Here is a 13269-nt window from a genome sequence, read left to right on the forward strand (position 1 = left end):
AGTAAATGACCACATAGGAGTTTGCACCTTCTTGGGGAGGAAAGTGTCCATTTAGCAAAGTAACATATGTGTGTAGTATACCAGGGGCAGAGCACTGTGGACTTTCAGACCAGGAGGGAGTGGGGCAATTAAACATGAGGAGGGCTCCCAAAGCCTGAGAAGGACTCCATGACAAAATGTCTAGTCACTAACTAAACCGACTGGTTTCGCAACAGAGCCTGATGCACACACTTTAATCCGATGCCAAAGCCTTTGTACAGTAGCTTATGTTCCCATTCAACCTAGTTTTCTGGTCCAAAGGGTGCACCCACATCCTCCTAATGAACTGAGTGTCCAGCTAAACAAGGATTTTCAGCCTTCTCAGGATGGGCGTTCTGCACACACAGCATTTTTGTCCATGCATATCCCTTAATGAGGCACAGAAGAGCACTTAGCAGCCAGACCTCGACATTCCACTCACGCTGGGGAGGCGCAGACGGAAGTCTCCTCTACCTCTTGGAAATGAAGCCAAGCTTTCTCCTCTCTCCAGCTATGAGGACTGCTCTCCCCCTGTTTGCCATGCTCTGCTTTGTGAGCCATTTTCACCAGGTAATGAAGTAAGCATTGTGGAAGACTAGGGAAGAGCACAGTGCCTGACAGCTGATGGGGACCCAGAGCTCAGGGCAACATCACCAGCACCGTTGTCCAGAGAAGGGGTCTTACAGGAAATCTGGAAGGCCCTTTTGGCTAAAAGACCTGCAGCCAACAGACTCAGTAATTCTCCATACCAACTCTCAGATAACATGAAGTCAAGGGTGTTCCAAGTGCTTGAAACTCTCTTTGTTCCATCACTGAAGATGAGTTTATTTATGCTAACTTGTGTTTCTAGATCTAGGTAATAAAAACAGGGGGCATGATGCTATCAAATTTTGGTTTCCAAAACTCCTCCATGTGCAGCAAAAATTAGTATCCTAAGATACTGACAGAAGAGTTATGCCAAAGCTACAGGGGCCCAGGGAGAGGGACAGGGGAGGGGCTCAATAAAATGATTCCTCTGAGTCTGAGAGATATTCAACCCATTGTTCCTTAACACTCTTGGCCACTAAGACTTGATTATGTGCCTTAAGTTTCCATTGCAAGCCAGGTCATCCTCTTCCTTCCCAACATCTGTTCTTCTAAAGTAGAATTTAAACACTGAGGTCAAGATGACACATCACTGGCCTGCATCCCCCCCATTCTGCATGCAGAGGCCGATCCCTGCAGGCAACCACATGCATCTATCTCTGGGAAACATAGATCTAAGGAGGGATAAACAGCTTCTTGCTGTACATCGAGAGGAATATCTTACTGTTTCCTAGAATTCAGGATCTCAGGAAGGTAGACATAGAAGTGTAAGTGTGGTGGAATCTTACATTTTAAGGAGCTGGAGCATGCTAGGATTTACTTTGCCTGCAAATAGACACTTTCCACAATTTGCAACAGAAGACATAGTGGGAGACATGCCCATTCTTTTTTTTTTTTTAATAATTTTTAAAATTTTCCCACTGTACAGCAAGGGGGTCAGGTTATCCTTACATATATACATTACAATTACATTTTTCCCCCACCATTTCTTCTGTTGCAACATGAGTATCTAGACAAAGTTCTCAATGCTATTCAGCAGGATCTCCTTGTAAATCTATTCTAAGTTGTGTCTGATAAGCCCAAGCTCCCGATCCCTCCCACTCCCTCCCCCTCCCATCAGGCAGCCACAAGTCTCTTCTCCAAGTCCATGATTTTCTTTTCTGAGGAGATGTTCATTTGTGCTGGATATTAGATTCCAGTTATAAGTGATATCATATGGTATTTGTCTTTGTCTTTCTGGCTCATTTCACTCAGGATGAGATTCTCTAGTTCCATCCATGTTGCTGCAAATGGCATTATGTCATTCTTTTTTATGGCTGAGTAGTATTCCATTGTGTATATATACCACTTCTTCCGAATCCAATCTTCTGTCGATGGACATTTGGGTTGTTTCCATGTCCTGGCTATTGTGAATAGTGCTGCAATGAACATGCGGGTGCATGTGTCTCTTTTAAGTAGAGTTTTGTCCGGATAGATGCCCAGGAGTGGGATTGCAGGGTCATATGGAAGTTCTATGTATAGATTTCTAAGGTATCTCCAAACTGTTCTCCATAGTGGCTGTACCAGTTTACATTCCCACCAGCAGTGCAGGAGGGTTCCCTTTTCTCCACAGCCCCTCCAGCACTTGTTATTTGTGGATTTATTAATGATGGCCATTCTGACTGGTGTGAGGTGGTATCTCATGGTAGTTTTGATTTGCATTTCTCTTATAACCAGCGATGTTGAGCATTTTTTCATGTGTTTGTTGGCCATCTGTATATCTTCCTTGGAGAAATGTGTATTCAGGTCTTTTGCCCATTTTTCCATTGATTGATTGGTTTTTTTGCTGTTGGGTTGTATAAGTTGTTTATATATTCTAGAGATTAAGTCCTTGTCGGTTGCATCATTTGAAACTATTCTCTCCCATTCTGTAAGGAGTCTTTTTGTTTTCTTTTTGGTCTCCTTTGCTGTGCAAAAGCTTTTCAGTTTGATGAGGTCCCATGGGTTTATTTTTGCTCTAATTTCTATTGCTTTGGGAGACTGACCTGAGAAAATATTCATGATGTTGATGTCAGAAAGTGTTTTGCCTATGTTCTCTTCTAGGAGTTTGATGGTGTCCTGTCGTATATTTAAGTCTTTCAGCCATTTTGAGTTTATTTTGGTGTATGGTGTGAGGGTGTGTTCTAGTTTCATTGCTTTGCATGCAGCTGTCCAGGTTTCCCAGCAATGCTTGCTGAATAGACTTTCTTTTTCCCATTTTATGTTCTTGCCTCCCTTGTCAAAGATTAATTGACCATAGGTGTCAGGGTTTATTTCCGGGTTCTCTATTCTGTTCCATAGGTCTGTCTGTCTGTTTTGATACCAGTACCACACTGTTTTGCTGACTGTGGCATTGTAGTATTTCTTGAGGTCTGGGAGAGTTATGCCTCCTGCTTGGTTTTTGTTTCTCAGGATTGCTTTGGAAATTCTGGGTCTTTTGTGGTTCCAGGTAAATGTTTGGATTGTTTGTTCTAGTTCTGTGAAAAATGTCATGGGTGATTTGATAGGGATTGCATTGAATCTGTAGATTGCTTTGGGTAGTATGGCCACTTCTACAATATTGATTTTCCCGATCCAGGAACATGGAATATCTTTCCATTTCTTTACATCTTCTTTGATTTCTTTGATTAAAGTTTTATCGTTCTCGGCATATAGGTCCTTTACCTCCTTGGTCAGGTGTATTCCGAGGTATTTGATTTTGTGAGGTACAATTTTAAAAGGTATCATATTTTTGTATTCCTTTTCTAATATTTCATTGCTGGTACACAGAAATGCAACTGACTTCTGAATGTTAATCTTATATCCTGCTACTTTGCTGCATTTATTAATCAGTTCAAGGAGTTTTGGGGTTGAGTCCTTCGGGTTTTCTAGGTATAGTATCATGTCATCTGCATACAGTGACAGTTTGATCTCTTCTCTTCCTATATGGATGCCTTTTATTTCTTTTGTTTGCCTAATTGCTGTGGCTAGGACTTCCAAAACTATGTTGAAGAGCAGTGGTGAGAGTGGGCATCCCTGTCTTGTTCCAGATTTGAGTGAGAAGGCTTTCAGTTTTTCCCCATTGAGGATTACATTTGCTGTGGGTTTATCATAAATGGCTTTGATTATATTCAGGAATGTTCCCTCTATACCCACTTTGGCGAGGGTCTTGATCATGAATGGATGTTGAACTTTGTCAAATGCTTTTTCTGCGTCTATTGAGATGATCATATGATTTTTGTCTTTTTTTTTTTGTTAATGTGGTGTATGATGCTGATTGATTTGCGTATGTTGAACCATCCTTGTGCACCTGGGATGAACCCAACCCGGTCGTGGTGTATAATTTTTTTGATATGTTGTTGGATTCGGTTGGCTAAGATTTTGTTGAGAATTTTTGCATCTACATTCATCAATGATATTGGCCGATAGTTTTCTTTTTTGGTGGTATCTCTGTCTGGTTTTGGAATGAGGGTGATGGTGGCATCATAGAATGTCTTTGGGTGTGTTCCTTCTTCTTCAACATTTTGAAAGAGTTTAAGGAGGATGGGCACCAATTCCTCTTTCTATGTTGGATAAAATTCACCTGTGAAGCCATCTGGTCCTGGACTTTTATTTGTAGGGATTGATTTTATAACCTCTTCAATTTCATTTCTAGTGATCGGTCTGTTCAGTTGGTCTGTTTCTACTTGATACAGTTTTGGCAGGCTGTAAGATTCTAGAAAATTGTCCATTTCTTCCAGATTGTCAAACTTGTTGCCGTATGGTTGTTCATAGTATTCTCTTATGGTTTTTTGTATTTCTGCTGTATCCGTTGTGATTTCTCCTTTTTCATTTATAATGTTGGTTATTTGGGTTCTCTCCTCTTTTGAGTGAGTCTGGCCAGGGGTTTGTCAATTTTGTTCACCTTTTCAAAGAACCAGCTCTTGGTCTTATTAATTTTCTCTATTGTTTTTTGAGTCTCTATTTTATTGATTTCTTCGTTGATCTCTATAATTTCCTTCCTTCTGCTGACTTTAGGCCTTTTTTGTTCTTCTTTTTCTAATTCATTTAGGTGGAGGGTTAAGTTGTCAATTTGGGATCTTCCTTCTTTTCTGAGAAAGGCCTGTATTGCTATAAATTTCCCTCTGAGCACTGCTTTCGCAGCATCCCATAGATTTTGAGAGGTTGTGTCTTCATTATCATTTGTTTTGAGGTATTTTTTAATTTCCTTCTTGATTTCCTCATTGACCCATTGGTTTTTTAGTAACATGTTGTTTAGTCTCCATGTAGTAGGTTTTTTCTCTTTCCTTTTCCCATGGTTGATTTCTAATTTCATGGCATTGTGGTCAGAGAAGATACTTGAGATAATTTCTACGCTACTAAATGTATTGAGATTAGCTTTGTGTCCCAATATGTGGTCGATTCTTGAGAATGTTCCATGTGCACTTGAGAAGAATTTGTATTCTGCTTTTTTTCGATGTAGTGTCCTGAAGATATCAATTAAGTCTAACTTTTCCATTGTTTCCTTTAGGATCTCTGTTGCTTTATTGGTTTTCTGTCTAGAGGATCTGTCCATTGATGTGAGGGGGGTATTAAGGTCTCCTACTATGGTTGTATTCTCATCAATATCTCCCTTTATCTGTTAATATTTGTTGTATGTATCTGGGTGCTTCTATATTTGGGGCATATATGTTGACGATAGTAACATCCTCTCCTTGGATGGATCCCTTAATCATTAAGTAGTGTCCTTCTTTGTCTTTCTTTATGTCTTTTGTTTTAAAGTCTATTTTGTTTGATGTGAGTATTGCAACTCCTGCTTTTCTGTCATGTCTATTGGCGTGAAATATTTTTCCCCACCCTTTCACTTTCAATCTATATGTATCTTTTGTCCTAAGGTGAGTTTCTTGTAGGCAGCATGTTGAAGGTTTTTGCCTTTTTATCCACTCAGCCACTCTGTGTCTTTTGATTGGGGCATTCAGTCCATTGACATTTAAGGTGATGATTGATAGATGATTATTTATTGCCATTTTGAACCTCGTGTTCCAGTCGATTCTATGGTTCTCCATTCTTCCTTTTTTTTTTTTTTTTTTTTTTGTGTGGTTGGATGGTCTCCTGTTATTATCTGCTTGAGTGTATTTTTTTTTCATTTTTTGCAATTGCAATATTTGGTTTTGGCTTGTGGTTGCCCTGGTTTTTAAGTATGCTAACCCCTCCCCATAATTGTGTGTTTTAGCCTGATGGTCCTGTAAGTTCAAACACTTCATTACTATATTAAAATTAAGAAGAGAAACATACAAACAAACAAACAAAAAGGGTTATTTATTTCCTAACACCCCTTGCCCACATTTTATGGTTTTGATGACTCTTTTTTATTTTTTTCTTTTTTATTTTATTTTGTTTGAAGCATGTTCATGATTAAATCTGTATGCTGGCTTATTTGAGTGACTGCTCTCTGACTGCGGTTTCCTCAGTCCTAGTTCTTCCTCTTCTTCTTCTTCTTCTTTTTTTCTTTTCTTTTTTCTTCCCTTTCCTTCCTTTCTTTTTGGTGTAGAGAAGCCCTTTCAGTATTTCTTTCAATCTGGGTTTTGTGTTGCTGTATTCTTTTAGTTTTTGTTTGTTGGAAAAAATTTTTATTTCCCCTTCTATTTTAAATGATATTCTTGCTGGATAGTGTATTCTAGGTTGCATATTTTTTCCTTTGAGCACTTTAAATATCTCTTGGCATTCCCTTCTGGCCTGCAGTGTTTCTGTAGAGAAATCAGCTGATAAGCTTATGGGGGTTCCCTTGTAGGTAACATTCTGTTTTTCTCTTGCTGCCTTTAGGATCCTCTCTTTATCACTAACTTTTGCCATTTTTATTATGATGTGTCTTGCTGTGGGTCTATTTGGGTTCAATTTGTTTGGGGCCCTCTGTGCTTCTTGTATCTTGAACCCAGTATCCTTTAGATTTGGGAAGTTTCCAGTGATAATTTCTTCAAATATATTTTCCATTCCCTTATCTTTTTCTACTCCATCTGGAATTCCTATTATGCGTAGATTGGCCCACTTTATACTATCCCATAGGTCTCTTATATTGCTTTCTTGTTTTTTGATTTGGTTTTCTGTCTGCTGGCTTGATTGGGTGATTTCCATTATTCTATCTTCCATATCACTGATTCGTTGTTTTGCATTATTCATTCTGATTTTTACTGCTCCTAGTTCAGTTTGCATCTCTGCAAATGAATGTTCTAGTTTTTCTTGGCTCCTCCTTATATTTTCTAGTTCCTTTCTGAGGGTGTCTGCATTATTGTTCATATCTTCTCTTAATTCCTTCAGTATTTTCACTATTTCTCTTTTGAACTCCAGGTCTGTCAGACTGCAGAGATCTGTTTCATTGTTGACTGTTTTAGGTGAGTTCTCCTGTTGGTTTGACTGGGGGTGGTTTCTTAGCTTCTTCATCTTGCTTGTTGTTTTCTTTCTCCTGAGGGAGTTGTACTCTCTGTGATCGGGCAGTGTTTGCCTTGTCACTGCTGTGGAGTGTTTCCTGAGAGCTGGCATTGTTGGTCAATCTTTTTTGAGGCAGCGTGGCTTTTTTTGAGTGTTTATGGGGCTAACAGGGTCTCTTTGAAGCAAAGGAGGACTTCCTGAGGGAAGACAGGACTGGCAGGTCCACACCACGAGCCATGCCCATTTCTAGGGAATCCGGACTTCCCTACCTAAATGTGTGTTTTAAAAGGCTGCTTAGTGTTAATGCATAGACAGTCCTCCATGCTGGGAGTGGGAACAGCTTGAAAAGGAATTCTGACTTTGCTTCAACTTTGTTTCTTACTGACCTAGAGGAGGTATGGGGGAGACTGAAGTGAGGAGGGATTGGAGGTTGGGAAAATTCAGCTCTCAGATTTTTGTAGAGCACCCACTGTATGTGAGGTCCTTACTGGGAAGCAGGCATACAAAGAAAAAAAGGTATGTCCTCTTGATGTCCAAGAAGTCATAGGCCAGTTACCTTGATTGCTAGACAGTCTGGGGAAGAGTCAACCAGAACTTAGAGAGCCTTGGAACAGGATGAAGGGGAGGTCTTATAAGTAAGAGCCAGGAGACAAGTGAAACATGACTGAAAGACAGACAAGAAGTATCACAAGGGTTGAACACCTAAGGCACTAAGCCTGGAAGGCTCTCATGGTAGGAGCAGGCTTTAGGAGGAAAATCATGGGATCAGATTAGTACTCAGTTTTCGAGGCCCTGTATCCAAGGATGTCTTTGTTTTCCCCTATTCCCAGAATAGTAATTTTCTGTGTGTGTGTGTGTGTGTGTGTGTGTGTGTGTGTGTGTGTACGCACATGCATGCATAATATAACCACCCCACACTCCACAATGATTTTGAGATGACAGGGCTTGGATGAAGCAAGTTACCCCAAGCCCTTGTAAAGAGTCTGCAAATAAGAGACTCACTGAACACTTTATGAATTGACCTGAAAATGCTTTCTCTGTGTTTTAAGTTGGGGAGGGAAGTATTTTTTTAAACAAATGCAGAGGTATTCTTTAACAAAACAAAAAAATGGCTATCCTTGTCACCACTCGCCTAGGAGCTGCTGCAGTCACAGGTACCATCAAATCACTCAGGGACAAGCTTCCAAAAGGTCTTGATGATCTAGTCTATTTTTCTTATTTTGGGGAGGAAAAAGTGAGGCCCTGAGGGAATCCCTCCCTTGAGGTGAAAGTGGAGGCTAAATGTCAGTCAAGACTTTGTCTTCAGGTCTTGGGTTCTGCTATAATCCCACCTCCCCACCCCAACCCCTCCCAGATCCCATTGGCTGCTTCCTTTGTAGGATTCTCTGAACACTGGCTAAAGGTGACACCATGTCCAATGGTCCAATGATATTAAGTCAGAGGCCCACAAAGCAGGTGACCTCAGCTTAAAAGATAATTGTCCAGGGAGTTCGCATCATGGCGCAGTGGTTAACAAATCCAACTAGGAACCATGAGGTTGCGGGTTTGATCCCTCACCCTGCTCAGTGGGTTAACAATCCGGCATTGCCGTGAGCTGTGGTTTGGGTCGCAGGCACGGCTCAGATCCCACGCTGCTGTGGCTCTGGCGTAAGCTGGCAGCTACAGCTCTGATTAGACCCCTAGCCTGGAAACCTCCCATGTGCCGTGGGAGCGGTCCAAGAAATGGCAAAAAAAGATAAAAAAAAAAGAAAAGATAATTGTCCATACAGCATTGCTGAAGAACCCCTCTGATTAATACTTACTAAGCAGTCATCTCACTCAACATATGTGTTTGATGGGGAAAAGTCATTAAAAATGTTTTAGAATGTATTTCCATATTTCTAGGAAATGAATGCTTCTAACCAAATTTTAAAACTTCCCAATTTTGTTTTTTTTCTTTTTAAAATTTGATTATTGTTTTGAGTTATAATTAACATACAACATTAAATTAGTTTCAGGTGTACAATATAGTAATTTGATAATTTTACACATTATGAAATGATCACTGTGTTTGGGGTGAGAAATTTTCCTCTACCCTTCCAAGCTCTTCCAGCTGATCTAAAATTTAAATTGACATGAGACAATTAACAGGAGAAAATCAAACAAAAGTTGAATAACAAGTATTCATGGAAAAGACCTAGGAAAACTGAAGAACTTGCCAGAATGGCCTAAATCTTCACCTAAATATCATTTTCAGTTAAAGACAAAAGAGGACATTGAGAGTAGTGGTTTAAGACTTCAAGGGGAGGGGGAGGCAATACACATGGAGAAGGAAAAGTTAATGCTGGGTAAATAAATATTTGCTGAGCTACAAAGAGACAGTGGGACCTGGAGTGGACTCTGAGCTCCAGGCCCTGCATGAACTTGCCCCACGTACCTGGTGGTCTTAGCAGATGTCTCTGGTGAGAGCTCTGGTCCCGGAAAAGGGCCTCCTTCTAAATTCTTTTAGGTGGTCAGGGAGAAGATCAAAGCTCCTTCCTGAGTCTTGGGGACCTTGATTTCAGTTCAACATAAATGGCAAAGAGCCATTTTTTGGGGAGAGGGGCAATTTAATGTCCCTACAATTGCAATAAGACTGTAACCATACAAAGCTGTTGCAGTGTTACTGACTCTATTCTCTATCGGTGCACTAAATCCCCCTCCCATTCCTTTCTGAACCACAAGGTTATCTTGAACCAGTAGCTTCCTTTTCTCAGGCTCATTTCTTCATCTGTAAGATAAATAATTAGACAAGACCATCTGTTATGTTCATTGTAACTCTGACTTTTGTTTCTAAAGTAAATAGCTAGAAGGAACAGTACTCACAATATGCAAAACATGAGTCTCTAAAAAAGCACTAATAAAAACAAGAAAGTAGGAAGCAGGCCCTTTAATATGACTTGGATTCCTATACCCACGGGATTGTTTTTACACATCTTCATTGTGATTTGAAAATTTGATACTCAGTCAATGGTGGCAAATGGCAACATAATCCCAAGACACGGTGACAACAAATTTTCATACAAACATGCTACAGGATGGAAAATAGCTCTATTTTAATCAATTATTCCACCATTATTTCCTGAGTGCCAGGATGTGAACTAGGTTCTGGGTATGCACACCCAGAGATTCCTGCCTTAAAAAACACATCATCAAGAAATGAGGTCAGATGGGGTCAATTCCAGAGTAGAATGCCAGAAGTACGACAGCAAAGGAGTGACTTATCACATATCCCAAGACTTGTCAGTGATTCATCCTTTACAATCTCAGATGACCCTTCTAGTGGCAACAGGCCAATTACATACCAAGATGATGGGACCCTGTATCCAAAGTGGTTGAGCTAGTTATGAAAGGAATTACTGCACTCCTGGGAAATGATAAACTCACATTCTAGCTGCAGAGTACTTAACACTTAGAATGATTACGTATTTTTTTAAAAAAGCTCTGAACATGATTTCCCAAGTCACATTTTAGATAAAAATAGGATGTTGGCTATATGATTTTCAGATCCATTATTGATTGCTTATGAATATAAAATAGTTCAATTCAATTTAATTCATTTGGCTTTCAGTTTAACTCAAAACTGTGAAATGTCTATAATGCTTTTGTGGAATGTCTATAAATACCTTATACTGATTTGAAGCTGTACAGAAAGTAGCTTTTGTGTTCCAGAATATAAAAATCTAGAATACTGGTTTTGACACCTTTTTTTTTTCTTTTTATGGCCTCACCTGCAGCGTATGGAAGTTCCTGGGCTGGGGGGGCCAGGGATGGAACCTGCATTATCATAGAGACTGTGTTGGGTTATTAACCTGCTGAGCCACAACAGGAACTCCTTGATACTGCTTCTTGTTTTGTTTTTTGGGTTTTTTGTTTTGTTTTGTTTTGTTTGTTTTTTGCTTTTTAGGGCCATATCTGTAGCATATGGAAGTTCCCAGGCTAGGGGTCGAGTTGGAGCTACTGCTGCTGGCCTATAGCCATAGCAACTCGGGAGCTGGGCCACATTTGCAACCTACACCACAGCTCACAGCAATGCCAGATCCTTAACACACTGAGTGAGACCAGGGATCTAACTTGCATCCTCATGGATCCTAGTGAGGTTTGTTAACCACTGAGCCACGAAGGGAACCCCATCCTTGATACCTCTTTTAATGACAACAAAGAGCTTAAGAAGGTGTCATCAGAAAGGTGGGCTCTGTGATACATGGAGACTGCTCAGAATTAAACCACTTTTGAAACCAAGTACCTCATTATGTGGGACCTACCCCCAGAGCAGTAATACATTGGGACATAAATCAAACACTGTCCCATGGTTTTTTTGTTTGGTTGTTTGTTTGTTTTGTCTTTTTGCCATTTCTTGGGGTGCTCCCACGGCATATGGAGGTTCCCGGGCTAGGGATCCAATCAGAGCTATAGCCGCCAGCCTATGCCAGAGCCACAGCAACGTGGGATCCGAGCCACATCTGCAACCTACACCACAGCTCCTGGCAATGCCAGATCCTTAACCCACTGAGCAAGGCCAGGGATCAAACCCGCAACCTCATGGTCCCTAGTCAGATTCATTAACCACTGCACCATGATGGGAACTCTCTATCCCATTGTTTTAACCAGGAAGTTTGTTCAGCCCTTAAGAACTCTTAATGCAATGATGACAACCTCAAAGAGCAGCACTCAGAGAGAGAAGCAGTGAGTACAGGCTGGAGATATAAGAAATATTGACATGGATCCTACCATGCATATTAAGAATGTAGGAATATTCTCCATCTCCCCCAGAAAAAATATCCTCTCTAATAATTTCCTTGGTGTGTATTATCTTTTGGATTTATATTTCAGTTCCACTTTTGGAAGATACACCCTCACACACACAGAGAAAGAGAGATTTCTCTAAAAAAGGCTTTATCTACTCAAGGAAAATCAACAGGACAAGACAAATATTAAATAGGAACTAATCTCTGCCATCGGTGTTAGGAGGTGATAAGGAGTAAGAGACACAAGAGCTGGCTTGTGTGTGCCCTAGGACATGAACAGAGGGCAGACTACCCACATCTTGGCATCTTACCTTACTGAGATGCACTCAACATTGCCAGACTTTCCAAGAATGTCACAAGTTCAAATTTTTGTGTGAAAGTAGATTTTTTAAGAAATCAAATAATGGGGAGTTTCCATCGTGGCTCGGTGGTTAATGAATCCAACTAGGAACTATGAGGTTGCGTGCTCAGTGGGTTAAGGATCCGGTGTTGCCATGAGCTGTGGTGTAGGTCGAAGACACGGCTCAGATCCAGCATTGCTGTGGCTGTGGTGTATGCCGGCGGCTACAGCTCCGTTTAGACCCCTAACCTGGAAACCTCCATATGCCACAGTAGCAGCCCAAGAAATGGCAAAAAGACAAAGAAAAAAATGAAATCAAATAATGAAAAATCCATATAAAACTGTTTCCAAGGACTCTCACCCTCCAGTGTAATTCAATAAAAATTCAGGCAGACCAATAGAGCATCCACATCAGCCTTTTCTCTGTGCAGGCAGAGGCCATTTTAAGGAGGTCTGTGAGTGTCCAAATGGCTCCTGCCAGGAGTTTTGCCTCAACTCAGAGATCCAAGTTGGGAAATGCCTAGATGGCTGTGTCTGCTGCCTGCCCCTGGGCAATGTCCCACAGGTTGACCCCACCACGCCCAGCGGGGGCTGAAGCCCTTTCTCAGCTTCACCTTTGTGTGGATGTTGGACCCTCACTCTCCTGCTCTCCTTTGCTCTCACCTGTCTTTGCTCTCACAGGGAGTCTTCCTGAGTCCTCAGTAAACAATAAAACCAAACTTGTACCCCCAAAACTCTGAGCTTGTGTTTTTACTTCTCTGCTGTTTAGTTCCCCTCTTTCTGTCTGGTCTGGGTGAACTCCAGGTTGAGTGCAGGAAAATTGTGCTTGGCCCTGCTGCCACCCACCCTTCGGCTGAAGAAACCACTCCCATTCTCCACCTGGAAAATGCATGACTTCACTGCATGCAGCCTTGGGGGAGGGGTCTTCCTCCCTGAAAAAGGGGCATCTCACAGGAAACCTGCACTTTCAGATGGTCCAACTTCACCAGAAATCTGAATCATGGATGGGGTGACGCCTAGGCAAGAGACAATATCTTCTCACCCCCTTTTCAAAAGTGGTGGGTTCCCTTTTTTACCACATTCTTGCCAATGATTTTTTATTTTTTGGACAAAAGCCATCCGAATAGGTGCGGGGACCTCTCATTGTGTTTTTGTCTT

The 13269-nt window shown here is 41.1% G+C and overlaps 1 protein-coding gene across 1 annotated transcript; it reads left to right on the forward strand.

The window, feature by feature from the left end:
- Positions 1 to 642: 642 nt before the first annotated feature.
- Positions 643 to 12706, forward strand: DEFB108B (defensin beta 108B). Its single transcript, XM_084999098.1, is given in 3 exon segments — positions 643 to 753; positions 4515 to 4579; positions 12547 to 12706. Coding segments are annotated over 3 exon segments (336 nt in total).
- Positions 12707 to 13269: the final 563 nt, after the last annotated feature.

The sequence above is a fragment of the Sus scrofa genome, chromosome 15 (genome assembly GCF_054392235.1).
Source record: "Sus scrofa isolate SSC_HxYL_T2T_F1_AM1 chromosome 15, Sscrofa_HxYL_maternal_Yorkshire_Landrace_v2.0, whole genome shotgun sequence".
NCBI classification, from domain to species: domain Eukaryota; kingdom Metazoa; phylum Chordata; class Mammalia; order Artiodactyla; family Suidae; genus Sus; species Sus scrofa.